Genomic DNA, 20,825 nt, shown 5'->3' on the forward strand with positions numbered 1-20,825 from the left:
AGAACTACATCAGACTTCAGCTAATACTTTCTTTGCTGCACTCCTCGCATGCAGTAATCAGGAAAAAAAGCAAAAAGTAATCCCTGAGGGAAGTCAATCACCTATAATTCATAGTTTCTACCTTTCTGCTTGCTGTGGAATCAAAAAGGCCAGATACAGAGTCTGTGGTAGAGGATGCTGGGAAGAAATGATTGTTGATGTCATGTGGAAACATGGAAATTTCATTTTGACGGTACATTCTATGGTGGCGCAGTTTGGTTACCCATTCATCAAAGACTTCCTGAGATTTTGCCTAGAAGAAAAATATAAGTTATAAAAAGAAAAATTTACCTAAGTTAGGGCCCAATCCTATCCAACTTTCCAGCGCCGGTGCAGCCGCAATGCAGCCCCAAGGTAAGGAGACAAATGTTCCCATACCTCAAGGAGGCCTCTGACTGCTGCCCTACCACAAGATGCAGCGCATGCCCCATTGGCACAATTGCACTGGTGTTGGAAAATTGGATAGGATTGGGCTCTTAGTTACCAGTACTCTGCATAATTAAGCTATACATTTCATTTATTTCTCCTCAGGTCATAATTCCACAAGAAGAAAAGGAGGGAAAGATTCTAAGGGGCTGAAAATGCTATTTTAATTATAAAATTAGTGAACGTATTCACAGCATCACGTAGTGATGCATTTCAAGCTAATGTCTCTTGCTCAGGGATGACTAAAAATGAATTAATCAAAGTGTCATAACAATGATTCAGAAGGACAACACATCATTCCAATTACCATAAAATGTTTGATATCTTCTGAATTAAAATAATCAAACATGCTGATATAACATATGCTAATCTTTGAAAAGTCAATCAAAATTTCCCAAATCACTTAGAGAAACCTGAGCACATCTATAAATATACAGAAGCATCAAAGGGCATGAATGCAAACGATACTGTGAGATAACAGGTCTACTATTTAAGTCACAAACTTAAGTTAGGGCATACCATGTCCAACAAATGCCTGGCACAAACAAGCTGCAGCACAAAGGGGCAGATATGCACAAAGGGGCTCGGTATAGGGCATGGAGAACCAAAAGCAATGAAGAAACTACAGCCTGTCTACTGCCTTGCAGAAGGTTTTTAGAACTGTCCCAGGAAGCAAATGAAGCTGTGCTCCAAGCCAGTAAAGCGTGGTTACAGGTAGTGACAAATTCTCAGCAACTACTTTTGCACATCTTAATAAGGTGCATTATATATGCAGCCAAAAGTCTGATTAGACACACATTTTCTGGACACGAATTCTAATCTGATGTTTCCAGTCAGATTCCTGAATCTCAATAGTGTCCTAAGCTTTTCCAATACAGTCACAACGGCAGCATGCAGCCAGCAGCAACTATTGACGTGGCTATGGAGGTACCAGATAAATGCATCTGCCTTGTATAGGGTAGGACTCTGCTATGGTCCCACCTGCAGCCACGATGCACATTCTGTGACTTCATCTGCAGCTAAAACTAAACACCAATTTGGAGAACTGCTGTTGCTTCAAAACCTCAATCCATGATAGAACTTAAGCTTTTCCTGTAGTGCTATCCTCAAGAGCTGCCCCAACGAAAAGTCTTTCAAAATGAACAAAGGCTAGAACTGAGCACTCACAAGGAGGTTTTGATGGTATCTCTCTTAGAAAGCAGACTTCTGAGGACCACAGAGCAGCCGCATCAGTGGCAGCAAGTTGATTTATCTTACCCTAGACAAACTGCTGAGGGACTAAATACTTTCTTTTTCTGCTGTACAATTATTCCTCTAAAGTTAAAAAGCGAGTCTTCCACAGCTCTGATTTTTTGAAATGCTACATTAGTATCTATTCTTCTATGGCAAGAGGAGAATACAGAAAAATCAAAACAAAATATACACCCACACACACATATATATGGAATTCACACTAAGATTTGATTTGCTTTTGTTTAGAACACAACACAGGACAGAAGCTGCCAAATAAAGAGTGGTGGCAAAACAGCACTTTAAGCAGTCGATATTGCAATCTTCTCCAAGTTCACTGAGAAATAAGCCCCACTAGATTCAGTGGAACTTGCACCCAAGTAAGCACGCACAAGACTGCTGCCTAAGCAACATCAACCTATATGGTAGATCTCACAGGGCTTGAGTATAGAACCAGAGCTATTGCAGCTGAATGTGATCTGTAGCTGCAGAGCATACACACACACACACACCCCCAATCACTTACACACAATTACCTTTAAATGATAAATATGTTCTTCTGTATCCAAATCGATACATTTTGTAGATTTCTTCACAGACATCACTGAAAGCCCAACATCGATACATCCATGTAGTTTTCCTCTCTCTATCTGCCAAAAGACATTTAAAAACAATTTATTTCAATGCAGGGAGTGATTGAGATTTCCAATCAGGACACCTAAAGGTGTAGATTTTCAGGATTCTCAGTCCGCCTTTTGCTTAGCTTAGAAATGAATGAAAGTGCCCATTTTCTGCGCAAAAACATAAGAAGCCACCAAATAAAGCCATGAGATGACATGTGTGCAATAGGTTCTCTAGGTACTTACATCAGCGGGATTTTTTGCATACTTTAGAATTCCCTTGTCCAGAAAGAAGCATCTCTACAACACAGAGAGAACTCCTTTAGTAACCAAACGTAAAGTGCAACAGTGCATTAAATTTAAACACAAAAAACCTGCAGTACTCTGTTTTGACAAGGACATCAGACCAAGTGGCTTGATTTTAATGGCAACAAACAATAGCGATGAATGCTCATTTCTCACCTTGTGCCAGCCTTTCAGGGGCCATTTCCTCTTTTTCAGCAGGTAGCCTTCCTGTTTCTGTGGTTCCTGCGTGTAATTCATGACTCCCCGTAGTCCTTCGACAATTTCCCAGCTGTCCTGTTCAGAAACAAAGTCCAGAAATCAGTGGGAGGTGGGGGGGAGGTTCTTTGTCAATGTGACAGTGGCAGCCTCTGAAAGGAACATGTTTTTATAAATGTAAACAGCCCTGGTCTCCAACCAGGTAACTTGAATTTAAGCTGATAGCCCCACTGGGCTCCTGACTTCAACTATTTTTGTCCAAGTGAGTTCGAAGCAAGGTTGTTGCAATGGGAAAAAGCAATAAATCAAAACCCCACTCACTAAAGTGCTTTCAAGGGTCTGGTTGAAGCAAAAAGTACATAAAAATTAGAGAAACTTAGTTTGCTCTCAAAGAAGCAAGAGTGGCAAAGAAATGAAACTCTGCCTTTGACACCGTATCTCATAAAATGCATTTATTATACCCACAGCAGGCCAAGCCCCTCAAAATCATTTCTTAAGCCCTGGGAAAGTCAAAACTTGTGCAACGTTCTATGCAAGTCAGTCAGTGTCCATCTTTCCAAGCCCACAGGACCTATAAACCACCCTTCCTGTTACTTAAGATCTGCAAAAAATGGAAGTAGAATAGCGCAATTACTTCCTACTGAATGATCTGGCAGGAACATTTCCTCCCCTAACCCTAGTCATCCAACCTTAATAAGATCTTGTTGGCAAAGATTAACGGTAGAAGCCTTCTGCTGCATGACTGGGATTCCTCAAAAGTGAATAACCAGACAGGTCATTCACTGATCCAATGTGATGATGCCTGCAATACTGATGAACTTGGGGGGGGGGGGTCAGAAAATAAGATTCCAGCCAAAACATTGTCAGTCCCAGAATGAATACAGGTCAGATCCCATATCCAAATATCCCGTATCCCGTATTCTGGAAACCCCCCTCCCACTGGATATCGGAATCTGAGGATACTGGGAGTCCAAATTTAAATGCAGTTAAAAACAAAAAAGCATAAAAATTGGAGCTCCTACCATTTTTGCAGCCAAACCAAGCAGCTTCCAAGCTTTTAAAGCTGTTTTAGCACTGAAAGACCCAATTCCAGGTCATGTGGAGGTTCCTTATTCCTCCCAGCCTCACCCCAGAATGCATTGCAATTCATGTACAGCTGTACATGGTGTACAGCTACATCGCACTGCTAACTCATGTTCTCCTTGTGATCCACAACATCAAGATTCCTTTTGCATGTTGGACTGACAAGCCAGGCGAGTGATAGATAACAAAGGGAAAACTCGTTTGCTTGTTCTAAGGCGACCTTATTGTGCATCAAGTAGGTTTGAAACAACAAATGCTGAGAGAAACAAACCCAATACAACATGGCACAATTTTCTACAGGCTTGTTTTCCAAGCATCTAGCATTCTTGTAAAGGGGTAAAAATGATACTATGGAAGGAGGACTCTGACAAATGGAGCAAGGATGTGGGCAACTGCTCAATACATTTTTATTTTAAAGCATTGCACACAATTCATTCACAGCACAGCCCACACATCTTTGTAAAAGCTCTCATGTGGCACATTGCAGCACACTCCTTTTCATATCCAATTATTTTGCAGGCAACCACACATTTTCATTCAAATGCAAGGGCATCTTTGACGCAATCGTCTTGGAAATGAGGCAAAACCCATTCCACGGGACTATAAAAGAGTACACAATTTTAACAGAAAACAGGGTATATCAGCTTTGACAAGTTACTGAGAGAGATTCTGAAAACTACAAAATCCTTTGGGCCACCTGTTCCTCTCTTTTTTAAAAAAGTAATTTAACATTGCAGAGGATTTTTGTAAAATGAAATCACATACAAAATGTTTTGTTTAGCGTACATGAGGGTCAGAGAATCTTAGACCGCAGTGGAACAGTTCAGATTGTCTATGCCTATGGGTCTCCTCAGCCCCATGCAAGGATTCAGTGAGAAACAGATGGGCATCTCTGAAGGGGACTTCCTATGTATGGCTAGTTAAAACAACAGGGGAGCAGCTGTGTGCATGAACGCAAATGAAAATATGCATATGTCTGTGGAAGAGGTGTATGCACGTAAGGGAGTGTGCATCTGTGTTCTCCAGACTGTGAAAAATGTAGAGTTGGCAACATGATTACCATACAGAAGGATTTCTAGCTCCAAAAGGGTGATGCAAACACACACACACACACACACACACACACACACACACACACAGGAAAAAAGACCCACAAAAAAACCAGTATGTAACTCAATAAAAAGGTATGGCTTTTAAAACCAAACACAAAACACACCACCCTGAATCTAGATCCTCACAACTCAGTGTTTTATATGCCATCATTTTATACTGTATATTGCATGTCAACTCAGAAAGTACACAACATGGTTTTCAAACACTAAATGAAAAGGTTATCTGTGTCAGAGGACTCATAGTTTCCAAAGACAAATCCAACACATACACACACTGCCAAAGAGAAACAACAGACCAAATTACAAGCTGAGCCAAAGCTCTTCTCTTATAATTGGGTTGGCAACAGCTGCGTCAGTCTTCTCTGGGAAGGCACAAGACTACAGAAAGCCCAGCTTTAGTGTTCTACTGTGCTACTGGCAGCACAACAGATGTTTTTGAGGACTCTCAGAAGCCCTCTGTCATGATCAAGAATACTGGGGTATGCAACTTTAATTATTTCTAGCTTAATCAATTCAGCCAAGAGGAATTAAAGCTACGTATTACAGCATTCCCAATAGTGATGAGGGGCTTCTGGGCATGCTCAGAAGTCTTTTAGGTGTTGCTAGAATCACGAGCTGGACCTTTGGCTGGTGGCGAGCCTTCCTGGCTGCCAGTTTTCATCCCTCTCCTCTTTGTAAAATAACACTAGGAAAAAGGTAAAAGGAGGAAGGGGAAGAAAGAAAGCTCAAGGGGTGCCAATAGTTTCAGAACGGGCCTGATCTTTCTGAGTATTTAGAGGACTCTTGGAAAAAGCTCCAATTTTGCTCCAGAAATTTCTATGAAAAAGCTCAGACAGACCGAGTTGAGAAAGACAGATTCACCCATTTCTAGCAAAAATGTATTCAGTAACAGGCCAGTAACTCATAAAGTTACTGGTGGAAAACAGCTAAAATGTCTTTGTACCAGAAACACTCCTGCATTTCGCACTTTGTTTCAGCCACCACTTTGAACAGCCACCAAAGTGTAGAGCACCTAGGCCAAGACTGACTGTGAACAGTGTATGCACATTTAAAACACCGTTTCAAATCTGTGAAACACAGAAATGTTTGTGCAGAGAATAGCAACAATATAAATGCATGTGCACCAGTCTCAACCATTACAAGGGTATGAGTATCGGATATCCACACCAGGGGACGAAATGCCAGAGTGCGAAGCAGCAACACAAATTCCTTACAGGAATGTTTTGCTGTAGGGGGAGAGAGGGGGACAAAAACAGGCTGCAACTTTAGAGTCTTTGTGGGTGCTGAAAGTTCACATTTCCTCAAATTTCCTACTAAGAAACTTTTAATTAAACTAATAACAAGTTAATTAAAATGGGGCCAAGGTGGCACATTACCAACTCTCTGGCTGGGAAAGATATCATTATCACATGGAGCCAGTGTTATCTGTCATCACAGGCAAATGAGAACAGACGTCTATGAACTGCTTGCGTACTGCACAGGTGGAGTAGTTCAACAATCGACCTGTCCTTTATTCAAGGGTAGTAATGGAACAGGCTTAATCTTCACTGTGCTGCACAAGCATGAAATGCACTTTGGGGAAAAAACAATTCCACAAAATTGGATTAACATTAACAGTGTTTTACAAGGTCATCGAGGATTGCCCATGCCAAAAACCTTAATAGGTTCTTAATAGATACATTAATTCCAACAATGAACAAGACTCTGGCATGCTAACTAGCTGTGGGACACAGACACCAAGTGTACACTCCTACTATGCACATGCAACTGAGACCATGACATATTGTTTCCTTGTGTATCCATATCCCTATTTTCCTTCCTGTTCTCTGTTGCTTCCCTTGTGCCCATTTAGACTGTAAACTCCATGAAGCAAAGTTCTGTGCTCCCATTCACTGTAAAGCACCATAGGCACTGATGAGGCTAAATTACTACAACCACCACACAACAAAAAAGGTTTCATCATTTGAATCAGTGTGACCAAATAGTCTATCCATCAGAAGTGAAAGGTGAAGTTAGATTGAGACTATTCTTCAGCAGTGAATGTATAAAGTTACAGCTAAATGTTAATTTATGCTAGTGGATTAGTGTATCTTTTAAAAAAAATTTCATTATTCGTTTACATAGCATCATTAATATCCATGTTGCTTAGCACAGAATAAGAGGACAGACTCCTGTCCCAAAACACTTACAATCTGCATAATCACAAATGAAACAGAGGAAGGGGATAGAAATGGAGGCAGGGTAAGAATATGCAATGTTGCAGTCATTTATGCTCCAGCAGGATAAGGAAAGAGGCACTACTCTAATCTGATGCTCAATCCATTTTTTAAAATCAGTGCCTGGAAGAAAAGAAACAATATGTCTGTACAAAAATAGTACCTTTATGTAGTGAAGGGATCAACAAACTGAAGCATACTGCATTCCTAAAATAAACAACAGATGTCTAGACCATTAAATCTTGGCTGCTGAGTAAAAATTGTGATTAGTTGATCAGCTGAATACATTTTTTTTAAATGGCCAAATTAGGCTACATTATTGTATGTTGGGATCAAGATGCTTCTGACCTTGGAAAAATATATATTCTCTTAAAATGACCAATATGGATGAACTACAAAGTGTTTATTTAGATTCTGAACTCAGTTACTACCCAAGTGACCCTTGAAAGCTGCTTAATTTCCCACTGTGCTTAGTAGATCTCATCGAGATCTTTCTATAGACAGCCAGATTTCAAAACTATAGGTTGAGTCTCATTATTCCTAAGGGTTCCATTCTCAGAACTCACTTGAATGGCAAAAATCAGCACTATAGCAAATCAATTAAAAAAAACATAGTCCCTTTGCCCAGGTGATTTAGAAACCGGCTTGGTGACCTTTGTGATGTTAAGATAGAGTCATTAAGATGACAATTCAACAATCAGTCTCTCTCCAGGCACTTAGAAAGGATTATCTTTCTTTAGATAAGTGAGGAGATCACTTGGAGAAAGAATGACAGATTGTTAGCTGGCTGCCCTCTCTTTAACTATTGTAAAGGACTGTTTTCCTTTAATTTAAAGGGCCCTTATCATGTTGAGATAAAATCTCTACAACAGGGGTGCTCAATAGGTGGATCACGATCTACCGGTAGATCGTGAGGCAAAATGAGTAGATCGCGGAGTGCCGAGCCCCCCCTTCAGGTGCCTCTGGGAGGAAACGCCGGGAATAAGGCCCATTGTACTCAATGAGGCTTACTCCCAGGTAAGTGTGGCTGGGACTGCAGCCTCACAGACTAATCCTAGGCATGTCTACTCAGGAGTAAGTCCTGTTATACTCAGTGGGGCTCAAGGTACACCAACATACATTGTACACATAAATGTTATATGTTATGATGGCGTGAACATTGTAAAAAAAACTCTGGTAGATCTCCGGGCCTTGCTGGGCTTCAAAGTAGCTCTTGAGCCAAAAAAGTGTGAGCACCCCTGCTCTACAAAGTAAGAAAAGCATTTTAAAGGGGTGCATTTCCCCCTTCTCCAGGGATCAGCACATTCCTTCTCATTTACAGTGGCCATTCATGTTGAGTCAAATCCGTGTATAAAAAAATCAGTGTATAACAAGGTTGGACCTGTATCTGCATTTCAGCTGGCTCCTTATTCCCTTAATCTAAACTGCAATGTCTTGGAACCAATTAGAGAAAAGAGAAAAACGGTGGTATTCTTTCGGAAGCGCTAGCAGAAGACTTGCAGTGTAGAAGAAATTGCCTTACTGCAGAACAGATATCGTTAACAAGGAAGATACAGTCTGGGCATAGATACGCTAGTAAGCCACAGGGAAAATCTTCCCAGCTATTGAGCTGGGTGAAAAACACCAGAACAGATGGACTGCATTAGTATGAAAGCACCTAAACAGCCATCCATAAGCAGGGGAACAGCAAAGCCAAATAAGATTGGTTTCTCTTTCATCTGTCCAGATTTGTATAAAACAGCAAAGAGCAAGCAAGAAGAGATAAGAGATTTCTCTAAGGTTAGAAAGGAATTGAGAACAGCCTTAATAAGAAGTTTGATAAAGGGGATGAAGAGAGAAAGAGTTAACCCCTTCCCAACCAAATGTCATTTCTTTATTTCAACATTTACAAGAGGTATGAAGAACAAAGGGCGTGACAGTGTTCCGAGTACATAGGACGGATGCCACTAGGACTCAAGAAACATATCCCAATCAAGTAGCTACTCAGAACACTATCATTAAATCGATTCTTTTTAAAAAGCAAAACCAAGGCTACGGGGAAATATGGCCTGGTTCAGACATACTGCTAAACTATCGTGGAATGCAGCAGTTCCCAAAATGTGTGTCACAATGCCCACAGGGGGATTGTGAGGCATTTGCCAGGATGTTGCAGACCACCCACTGCCTAGCAGGGAGACCGCAGCGCAAGTTTCCAAACAGTGGCTGCAAACTCAGCACAGTGGCCAGAGCTGCAGTACATGAAAACTGAATGCTGCGAAAAGCTCTCCTGTCTTCCCCAATCTTTCTTACTGCTATTTTGAGGCTTGCAATACCCTCCGAACCTGGAAATAAGTGCAGTTGACATAATCTTATGATGCATTTTTGCATCATCGTCACTTCCTTCGGGGTTCCAAGGGTGTCACAAGTCAGGTAAGTTTGGAAAGTGCTGATTTTATGTGGCTGAGCCAAAAGGTTCAAATGCTTCTCTTCACTATTCCTATGTACTATTCCTATTCTATCAAGAGACAGAAAATGAACACTTCTGATAACACTTTATGAACTGCTAACTGGGCAAAGAAGAACTTTTTCAAGCAGTGTTTTTCTTGTATTTAACAGGAGAAGAGTTAACTGTCCCTCTTCACCCCAAGCACAGTGTCTTTTCTAGCGGCTGTCTGCTGGTGTTCTAACTACATCTCTTAGACTGTGAGCCTTTTTGGGACAGGGAGCCACTTTGTTCTTTGATTTCTCTGTAAACCACTTTATAAATTTTGGTTTGGTTGAAAAGCAGTATATAAATATTCTTAACAATGCTAACTCTAGTTTAGTGGTCCTCAAACTGGTGGGTTATGACCCACCAGCCTGAGAACCACTGCCCCTTTCCCTTTAAGGGACAGGGGGAAAGCAGCAATACAATCCCCAGGATTGTGCTGTTGCGGGGAAGGGTTTTTTTGTTAAACCAAACTTACCTGCTGCCAGGGTCCAGGGTCTATGGCTTGTAGAAAGTAAAAAAAGCTATTGCAACCCACTTCTGGGTGGTAATCACGAAACCGGGAGTGGGTTGCAATAGTAACTTTCACTTTCTACAAGCTGCAGGGAGCATTGCAGAGCACTCCACAGGGCTCCCTGCACCCCCTGGACCCTGGCAGCAGGTCAGTTTGGTTTAAGAAAAGCCTCCTGCCCCTGCAGTGGAACGATCCTGGGGAATGTGTCCCTGCCTATTTCTCCACCCCCGCAGAAAATTATCTTGGGAGTTTTTCTCCTGAGAAGTTTGAGTACCACTGCTTTAGTTACATCTGAACCAGGCCTATAAGAAGGCTGAATTCACCAATGGCACTTGCACCTGGATCACAAAGCAATCAAGGGATGGGAGGTTGAGAATCCAGATTAGGAATTAAGAAACAAAAGATCAAACCAGAACAATATCTCAGTTTAGATCAGGGTCCTCACAGCTACTGTTTGCCAAACAAAACAAAGAACCCAAAACATGTAGGGCGGAGTGTCACATCTGAAGTCACTCCTACTCTGATTAGTGAAAGGTAATACCAGTACAAGCCTAGAAGTACAGGTGGAGCCTATTTATCCACGTTAGTTCCGTGACTCGGCGCGATTAACAAAAAACGCATTGTGCTAAATTCCATAGAGTTACGCAAATACACTGCAGCCTGACACTTCCAAATGGAAGAAAACTAAGGCAGCTGTTATCAATCCCCTCCCCTCCTTACTCAGCCCTCCCCGTTGACAGCTGCCTGGCTTCTTTCACAGTTGGAATGCTGATCTTTTAAGAGTCCAGCCCTATGTGTTTCTACTCAGAAGTAAGCCCCATTGTAGTCAATGTAGAAAATGTCCCATTGTAGACAAATCTGCAGATAAAAGATCCGTGGATAAATAGGCTGCACCTGTACATGTCCTTATTTTCCACCTGGAAAAATTCTTGCCTTGTATTATATAACTCGTGACTGTAGACCCCAAAAGTTGATGTTCCAGAAAAATATTAAATGGATCCTGTAGTGACAGGAATCAAAGGCATTGAAAGGTAGCAGGCAACACTGTCAGTTGACAAATATCAAAATACTGTGTGTGTCTCTGCCTCTCCCCGAATTACATAATCCCCCCTTTAACCCCTAAAGTTACCACTGGCCTTCATCTTACATTGTCATGCACAGCAGAAATATTTTGTGGTAGAACAAATGCCATTGGAGAAACTGAAAACCAATAAATTCAATGTCAGCCTAGCAAGACCAAGATGCATCATTGTTGTTAGAATTCTCATTGCTATTGTCCCAACTGTTGGGACAATTCACTGCTACATGACAAAGTGATAAGAAAAAATGTTGCTTGAACTTTTGGCTAACAAAGTGTGATGGAAACCCCAATTCCCAAACCCCAAACGAGGCTGCCAAGTTATATAATGGCAAGACTCACTATCCACCACTGTCGTTCTTACTGTCCTTTGTTGGTGTATCTTCACTTTTCCCCTGACCAGTAACCAAAAGGAGTTTGACTCTGAGCCAGCTCACTGGACTCTGAAGCCCACCTTAACGTCCAGGAGTGGAGAAATTCAAACACCCAAGGTAACTCTGAATGACCAATTCCTAAGGTAAAGCAGGGTTTACCCCCACTAGCTACAGAACTAGGAGCAAAACCCTACCTGTGTGCAATTGCCCTGGTCCAGCACTGGCATATCAGATGTTCAGAGTGGAATGGGCTTATCCCCTTAAACCCCAAGGATTGTGAGTGTATACCAATGTTTCTCAAACTGTGGGTTGGGACCCATTAGGTGGGTCACAAGCCAATTTCAGGTGGGATCCCATTCATTTCAATGTGCATTCCTCCTGCATTGTGGAATTCCCTCCCCTCTGAGTTGAGAACAGCTCCTTCACTGTTAACTTTCTGGTGAGGCCTGAAGACTTTTTTATTCCAGAAAGCCTTTGATGCCTGACAAATGGCACAATGGCTGCTTTTTAATAATTGTTCTGTACTGCTGGTTTCATTTCTGCTGTCCATATTTTTCTTAGTCTGTTTTATTGTATTTTTATAGTTGTTGTTTTTTTTGGTATGCATTTTAACTGTTGTTAGCTGCCTTGGGTGCCCTTCAAGGAGAAAGATGGATTACAAATCTAATAAATAAATAAATAAATAATAATAAATATTTTATTTTTTATATATTAGACTAATGTATTAGTCACATGGTATGTGACTGCATTTTTAAAAATGTTACAGGTCTGTACTTTTAAACAGGCTACTATGTATAGCCTTTTCACAATGATAGTCAATGGGATTTATTCCCGGATAAGTGTGGATAGGATTGCAGCCTCTGGGATGTTTGGTGAATTTTTCTTAACTCATACCAGCCCAGCCCACAGGTGTACAAATTTGATCCCTGCTGTGTACCTGAAACGCTGGGCAGAATTAGGAGGTTTCTTCTTTATTTTAAATAAAATTTTAAACTTATTGTAAACATTTACTTAAAGCCCAATCCTATGCATATCTACTCAGAAGTAAGTCCCATTACAGTCAATGAGGCTTACTCCCAGGTAAGTGTGGATAGGATTGCAACCTTAGTCTGATTATGTCATAAGGGTCAATTAAACTTTTCCTGCTTAATGATGTCGCTTCCAGCCAGGACACCACTTCCAGGTTAATGACATCACTTCCGGTGGGTCCCAACAGATTGCCATTCTAAAAAGTGGTCCTGGTGCTAAAAATTTTGAGAACCACTGGTCTATGCTATTCATTTCTAGCTAAAATGGAATCTTCCTATACAGATGCAGTACACCAAATGGTGTACCATTTGGATGCCAAATGTTGGGTTGAGCACAGAGTAACAATTTGTAGTAACTCCCTCATTCTATGCATGTTAGCTTACTTCGGGTACCTAGCTAGCCACATTCCAAGTTACTGGACTTGATGGACCTTTGATCTAGCAAAACAATTATGGCCTTATGATATATTGCTGAAAGCCTTGGATCTCAAGGGCTGTTAAAATGATATTAACTGTAACAAACTAGAAGTAACTAGTTTCCCACTAAACATTGTACTAGAAACTTCCACAGTCCATATATTATTTTAGGGAAAAGGAATTGAGCAATGGGCTAGAATAGTTCACAGATTGACAGTTGCTCTTATAAGTCCTTGAACAAGCCAGATGACAGTGCCAGACTTTTGTCTAGAAAAAAATGCAACCGGTTGTAGTGAATGTTTGCAAGTGCCTAAAATAGAAAGCTGCCTTGCGTAGGATAGAATTTTGCATCACTAGCAACTACAGCATTTCTTACAGTTCACAAAATTGGCACAAATGTTTTTAAACTCCCATTTGCTCTTTATTCCATCAGAATTCTCATTTTATAGTTTTGAACAGTCACTCTCTCCCACCTCTTTCTCAAACTTGATCTTACATTGCAATTCAAATGGTTTCTTGAATCCTATTGAAACTGAAAGTTCTCCCCCCACCCACCAGAAGCATGTGTTCCAATGCATAGCTATGTAGACATCTACCTAGGAATCTTTACACTTGGATTCCCTAGGAACCAAAGCTCCTTGGGGTTAATGGTCCCCCCTTTGGGGTCTTTATTTTTCACATTTTTATACCACCCTTCCTCCAAGGAACTCAGGGTGGTGTACATGGTTCCTTCCCTCCTTTTGTCCTCACACCACCCCTATTAGATAGGTTAGGCTGAGAGATAATGGCTGGCCCAAGGTCATCCAGGAAACTTCATGACTAAGCATGAATTTGAACCTGGATCTTCCAAGTCGAGCAGTCAAAAACCATCTGGGCTGCCTCACTGGTGGAACAAGTTTTGTGCCAGCACTGACTGCCTTATGGCAGTCATAAATACTACTCTGGCATCACATGGAAACTTGTGCTGCTGGAGTACCGGCGGGAAGGCTAGAACCTTCCTGTGCATGTTGGCAGATCCTGCTGAGCACAGAGAGGCAAGTACGTTGGCAGAGGCGCCAGGGCAAGCGGTACGCTGATCAGAACTGAGAAGGGGGCAGATTCTGCAGCCATAACCTAACCCCCTTCCCAGACCTGATCCCACAGCGTGGGTCCACACAGAGCTGCGATGGCAATGGCAAGTAGACCTCTCCACAGCTACCCCCCTACAGGATTCATTGGTAGCCATTCTGGCGCTGCAGCGTCAGCAAGGTGGGGGGAAATAGAATTGTGCTCCAAAACCACTACATCGTCCTTGTTCAAGTCTGTGGAGTTCAAAAAGTACCCAGCAACTCCCACCTTCTTTTTGCATACAATATTGTGTTTTGGCACCAGTTCTGTTTGAAACAGGTCTAGGGACTTCAAAAATAGAGGGAACATCAGCAGCACATGGTGCCTCAGATCAGTTGGGGAAGGGAAACTAGCAGTACAGTAACAATTCAAGAAAGGCTAGAAGATAGAAACAGAATTAATTATCAGACTGTTCCATGTGATTCTGAATGTGCAGTCAGTTTGGGAGGGGCAGAAATCAAGATTAGCCTGTGTGGCACCAATGCAGGAAGAGGCAGAAAAAGATGAGTCAAAGATGTTCTTTTGATTTTTGTTGTCTGAATGCTACCTACTCCAATCCAGTGGTGGCTGGTAGTTCTATAAATTTCTATAAGTTCTGGCAGCTCTATAAGTTCTCCAAGCATACAACATGCTTCTGGAATATAAAAACCTTAGTAGTCTCAGCCACAAGTTACAGATTGCAAAGTTAAAAATTTTTCCAAGCAGAAATATAGACAGCATAAAAATTGCAAACGCCCAGGAGAAGAGGTCTGTATATTTGACCCCGAAATCAATCTCAGTGTAATCAAATGCATTCTCTTGGGGTTCCATGTACCAGCTCTGAGAAGAGTGCACAATATAGAATTTCAAGTAGAGAAAGTAACTCAAGACACAGAGAAACCCTGTAGCCATGCAATGTGTCTTCTACACCTGTGGCAACTGGACATGCATTTTCATTAAACCCATTAACCCCATTTTTTGCCCAGCTCACAGGTGTACACATTTGGGAATATCCCTGTTGCATATAGGCAACGTTGGGCAAAAATGGTTTAAGACTCTTCTTCTCCATCAGCTATGATGAACAGAGGAAGAATTCCCCTCCCACCCCCACACACACCTTTATATAAATGGCCTCTCTGTCAAATATGGGCACATTCTAAAGCCATTGTTTACATGCAAGTAATCAAATACTGCAATCTTTCAAATCTGAACAGTCACTTGCTTTTTTAACAGTGGGAGCTTAGTTAAGAAAAAAAGACTTCACTCTACATGTAGTCCATTGCTGGCATATGAAGTATGCCAAAGGACCAGGGCTGGCCCATTCATGAGGCCAGTTGAAACTGTTGTATTGGTAACAGACTGGAACACTGTGAGATACAGGAAGCTGGACTAGATGGGCCTTTGGCCTGATCCAGCAGGGCTCTTATGTTCTTAGATTGTTTGGGGGGGGGTGCTCTTCTCGGTCCTCCTACTTACTTCCACTGCTCCTCCTCCTTCCACTCCCTGAACTGGAAAAGGAAGAAGAGGAAATGTGGATGGGAGGAGAGTGCTGAGCTAAGCATTGGAGAGTGGGAGGAGAAGCGGCTGACATATCAGGCAAGGAAGAGCAATATTTTGCACGCTACCTCAGGCGTGAAGAGCTCTTGAGCTGGACATTCACTGGTCCATGACCTCAACTTAAAAAAAAGGTCAAGCCAACAGAGAATTGAGGGTTCCAGGCTGGCTTGTTAGAATAAAGAACAAAGCTCTTATGCTTCCTTTTAAATAGTAAAAGTATTCGCTGTCTCTAGTCACTCTAGGGAGAGGCAACAGCTCAGTGGAAAAGCATCTCCTTTGCATGCAGAAGGTCCCATGTTAAATTCCTGACATATCCAGGTAAGGCCGGGAAAAATTCCTGTCTGAAACCTTGGTGAGTCACTACTAGACTGTGTTGAGAATGCTGAGCTAGGTGGACTCAATATGGTCTGACTTGATACAAAGCAGCTTTCTATGTAGATATGTAATTCACTACTAATGAACATGGGCTTCACAGATTCCAGCGTATTTTGCACTCAATAAAGTGGTTGTAAACCTCATTAGATCGATCAATCAATTCAGCAACCTTTATTGGCACAGAATAAGAAATACTGAAAGCATACATACAAAAACATAAACAGTCACAAAAATAAAACAACGAATATAACAGGAAAACAAAACCACAAGGACATTACTCACCCAAATACCCCAGTCAATGCTACCTAGAACTGTTGGAAGTAAGAACTTTTGCAAGAAACTCGGCTACAAGAGTCGTAGTTTCTTGCGAAAAGTCATGTAAGAGAAACGCTGCAAAAACGTGGGCGGGACCAGAGTAACTGGAAAAGACAGGGCCCAGAATAGAGCAACAAAGCTTACTAAACGCCGGGCAAACACAAAGAAAATGAATAACAGAGTCAGCCTCAATACCACATCGATAACAACACCTTTGATCAAAAGGTATCTTAGTATAAGGACCATTCAACACTGCAGAGGAGGAAATGTTTAACTGGGCTAACATGAAGGCCCTCCTCTCGAGGGGATTCACTGAAAATAAGAATAGCCATTGGCAAAAGAGGGAAGGATTCCATAATAGATGGGAGAGCATACCTGATTCAAGTTGGAAGATAGCCAAAGATGTTCAGACTCCCAGAGTCTTTCATAAATACAGGAAAGCGCCTGATTGAAATTACTATTGAGAAGAGAGTCTAAGGGAACACCAATGGAGGCTAATTTGGATATACAATACGCAGACCAAGAAGATTGAAAAGGGTCTTTAAGAAGATGAACAAGGAGGGAATCAGGATCAGTCTTAAAGTAAAAATGTAGCCAAAATTTGAAAATAAATTTCCAGGCCACCTCATTAGATTCAACCAGCTTCCTTTTGTTCTCTTTGAAGAGACACAGGTGCCTTCTTATTCTCTCCTTGCTTAGAAGACCAACGTCTATAGACCCAGGACAATGTAACTTCCCAGTGTAAAGTGAGAAGAACTATGGGATCATTGAAAAGAAAAGGGAGCTGCTTCTTCACAAGTCAACCTTTGTCATCAACATTCATTGGTGTGGGGCAAGAGATCCTTTGTTACAGGGCAGATGGAAAGGCAAAGAGTAGCTTTCTCGTTCCTAAAGAATGCACTGCCCCATTCAACACCTTGCCTGCTAGCTGAAATGCAAACAAGTCTTCAGCACTGAAAGTTATAGTACAAGGTTGTATGCCTATGAAGTTACCTTATACTGTAGTCAGACCCCACTAGTCGAGCTAGTTCATTACTGACTGCACTCCAACCCTGCCTGGGAGGTGCCAGGAATTGAACTTGGGAACTTCTGACCTTCACCACTGAGCTATGGTTCCTCCCCAGCTACTATGCACACTGAATGTCACACTTGGTGACCTTATTTGTGTTTGTTCAGAACAAACATAAAAATTCCAAACACCACAGATTTTAATTAAAATGATAGCAACATTACATCGTAATAATAGTTGTTTTGCTTTACTATAGCACTGCAGCTGTTGAAAATGAGCAACCCCTCCATCAAATGCCACATCTGAGGATTTTGACACAAATTCATTATTACCCTCAGATTCCTGTGATGAACATGTACTTGACAGTGCCACATGACTGCCTTGTGAGCAGATCACAGAAACATAACAAACTGAAACAATCCGATCCAACATATTACAGACACAGCCCATGTCTCCAATGTCCCAGCAGCACTTGCAGCAAAAGCCATATACTCAGTGCTGGAAACCCATGTCTCTGAACACACAAGAGACATCTGTTTACTTCCTGTCATCCCCTGAAGCTGTTGTAATAGTCTTTTCTCTCACATAATCTGATTTACTTAATCTGATCAAAAACACAGACCCATGTGAAAATGTGGGGGGGAAAAATGTTCCCAGACAACTCTTCTAAGTAGCAACAGAAAAAGTCAAGACAGTTTAACTAGGAGCAACACTAGTTTAAAAAGGGGGGGCAGGCAGCAGACAAAAAAATCAGAATCCCAACTTTCATTTTCATATGGAACCTCCATGCCCAGAGGCACTCTCTCTGAACAACAAATGCTAAAGTCAACACAAGAGGGCCTTGTCTTCATGCCGTGCTTATAAGCTTTCCAGAAACATTTGGCTAGTGTTGCAAAAAGAATGCCAAGTGAGATGGAGCTTTGGTTGATTCAACAAGTCTCCTGTTATCACAAACAGAGGTAAGGTACTCAAAAAGTACCTAGACTTAACAGTTATGCAGAATTTGAAGAGGGGTGACTAAGTACCAAATTCTGAACTTCCCAGGACCAACCCTCCCCTGAAGTGACATAAAATGTCATGTCAAGCAGCAAGATGGAAAGGAGCAGCAAATTGATGATGGGTATGTGCATCCTTCATCTTTCTGCTATCCCCTCACAGCCTGCCACTGAGGAGCTGCTTCAAATTGGCTCTCCAATACGCAGGAAGCAGACCAGGATGGACACAGCCAACTTTGTGCCCCCACAGCCCAGCACTGCAGGAGGAACAGCAGGGAAGCTGGAATCACAGCTGCACTCTGCATCTGCCAGTTGTTTAAGAAAAAAGTCACGTGGGCAAAAAGAGGCAGAGCACAATGCAATCCTCTTCCCACTTCAATCCACTACCAGGTCCAGCGCTACCTCCTGCTTCTGTGCTGTCTTGTTTCAAACAAACAAGGCAATACACAGGGCATGTGCCACACCATCATGTTTGACTGAAAGGGGATATTAAGGGTGGGGGAGGCTGCACTAAAACTGGAGGTAAGAGAAGGGGTGTGTGTAAAGAGGATAACTTTGGGCTTTGTTTCCCAATTCCCTCCGCTCTCTCACATAAGAACAGACCCACTGGGTCAGGCCATAGGCCCATCTAGTCCAGCTTCCTGTATCTCACGGCCGCCCACCAAATGCCCCAGGGAGCACACCTGATAACAAGAGACCCGCATCCTGGTGCCCTCCCTTGCATCTGACATAGCCCATTTCTAAAATCAGGAGGTTGAACGTACACATCATGGCTTGTAACCCGTAATGCATTTTTCCTCCAGAAACTTGTCCAATTCCCTTTTAAAGGCATCCAGGCCAGATGCCATCACCACATCCTGTGGCAAGGAGTTCCACAGGCCAACCACACGCTGAGTAAAGAAATATTTTCTTTTGTTTGTCCTAACTCTCCCAACACTCAATTTTAGTGGATGTCCCTGGTTCTGGAGTTATGTGAGAGTGTAAAGAGCATCTCTCTATCCACTCTGTTCATCCCCTGCATAATTTTGTATGTCTCAATCATGTCCCCCCTCAGACGTCTCTTTTCTAGGCTGAAGAGGCCCAAATGCCTTAGCCTTTCCTCATAAGGAAGGTGCCCCAACCCAGCAGTCATCTTAGTTGCCCTCTTTTGCACCTTTTCCATTTCCACTATATCCTTTTTGAGATGCAGCAACCAGAACTGGACACAATACTCCAGGTGTGGCCTTACCATCCATTTGTACAATGGCATTATAATATTAGCAGTTTTGTTCTCAATACCTTTTCTAATGATTCCAAGCATAGAACTGGCCTTCTTCACTGCCGCCGCACATTGGGTCGACACTTTCATCGACTTGTCCACCATCACCCCAAGATCTCTCTCTTGATCTGTCACAGACAGCTCAGAACACATTAGCCTATATGTGAAGTTTTGATTCTTTGCCCCAGTGCGCATAACTTTACACTTACTTACATTGAAACGCATCTGCCATTTTACTGCCCATTCTGCCAGTCTGGAGAGATCTTTCTGGTGCTCCTCACAATCACTTCTGGTCTTCACCACTCGGAAAAGTTTGGTGTCATCTGCAAACTTTGCCACCTCACTGCTCAACCCTGTCTCCAGGTCATTTATGAAGAGGTTGCAGAGCACTGGTCCCAGGACAGATCCTTGGGGCACACCGCTTTTCACCTCACTCCATTGTGAAAATTGCCCATTGACACCCACTCTCTGTTTCCTGGTCTTCAACCAGGTCTCAATCTTGGAGAGGACCTGCCCTCTAATTCCCTGACTGTGGAGTTTTTTCAGTAGCCTTTGGTGAGGAACCGTGTTGAACGCCTTCTGAAAGTCCAGATATATAATGTCCATGAGTTCTCCCGCATCCACATGCCTGTTGACCTTTTCAAAGAATTCTAAAAGGTTTGTGAGGCAAGACTTACCCTTACAGAAGCCATGCTGATTCTCCCTCAGCAAATCTTGTTCATCTATGTGTTACCTCCTAGTTAGCTAGGCTAGGTGGTGACATGGCACCAGTGGAGGTGGCAGATCTTACACACAGCTTCAGAAGCGGCTTGCCTTTTGACAAGCCCTGGAACTTCTGCACAACTGCACATGCTTGTGTACTGTAAAAGTCCGATGGATTTTGATCTGTGATCATTATACCAAAATTAAAACACTGTAAGTTGATGCTGCTTATATAAGCATTGTACGTGACACCTGGATACATGAAGACCACAGCCATGCTAGTTTAAGCCACTTTTGCCCAACAGTGCATATATGCAACAGGGACCAAATGTGTACGCCTGCGGGCTGGACAAAAGCCCAATCATATGCCCTGGTGGTGACCAGTGGCAAAATGATGCTAAAATGGCCACCACTATATTCTGT

At 42.3% G+C, this 20,825-nt stretch overlaps 1 protein-coding gene across 7 annotated transcripts in view; it reads right to left on the bottom strand.

Moving 5' to 3' along the window:
• Positions 1-20,825, bottom strand: part of OSBPL3 (oxysterol binding protein like 3) — a 116,252-nt gene that overhangs the window by 42,730 nt on the left and 52,697 nt on the right. For 6 of the 7 annotated variants that reach the window (XM_066631349.1, XM_066631351.1, XM_066631344.1 and 3 more), the window contains 4 exons: positions 2,778-2,894; positions 2,562-2,615; positions 2,232-2,345; positions 122-292 (listed from right to left, as the gene is read on the bottom strand). In XM_066631349.1, coding sequence (XP_066487446.1) covers positions 122-292; positions 2,232-2,345; positions 2,562-2,615; positions 2,778-2,894 — 456 coding nt within the window. Of the gene's footprint in view, positions 1-121; positions 293-2,231; positions 2,346-2,561; positions 2,616-2,777; positions 2,895-3,838; positions 3,921-20,825 lie in introns of those variants that run through there. The other variant, XM_066631350.1, reaches the window with a different exon arrangement.

Source organism: Tiliqua scincoides, chromosome 5, assembly GCF_035046505.1.
Source record: "Tiliqua scincoides isolate rTilSci1 chromosome 5, rTilSci1.hap2, whole genome shotgun sequence".
In the NCBI taxonomy this organism is placed as follows: domain Eukaryota; kingdom Metazoa; phylum Chordata; class Lepidosauria; order Squamata; family Scincidae; genus Tiliqua; species Tiliqua scincoides.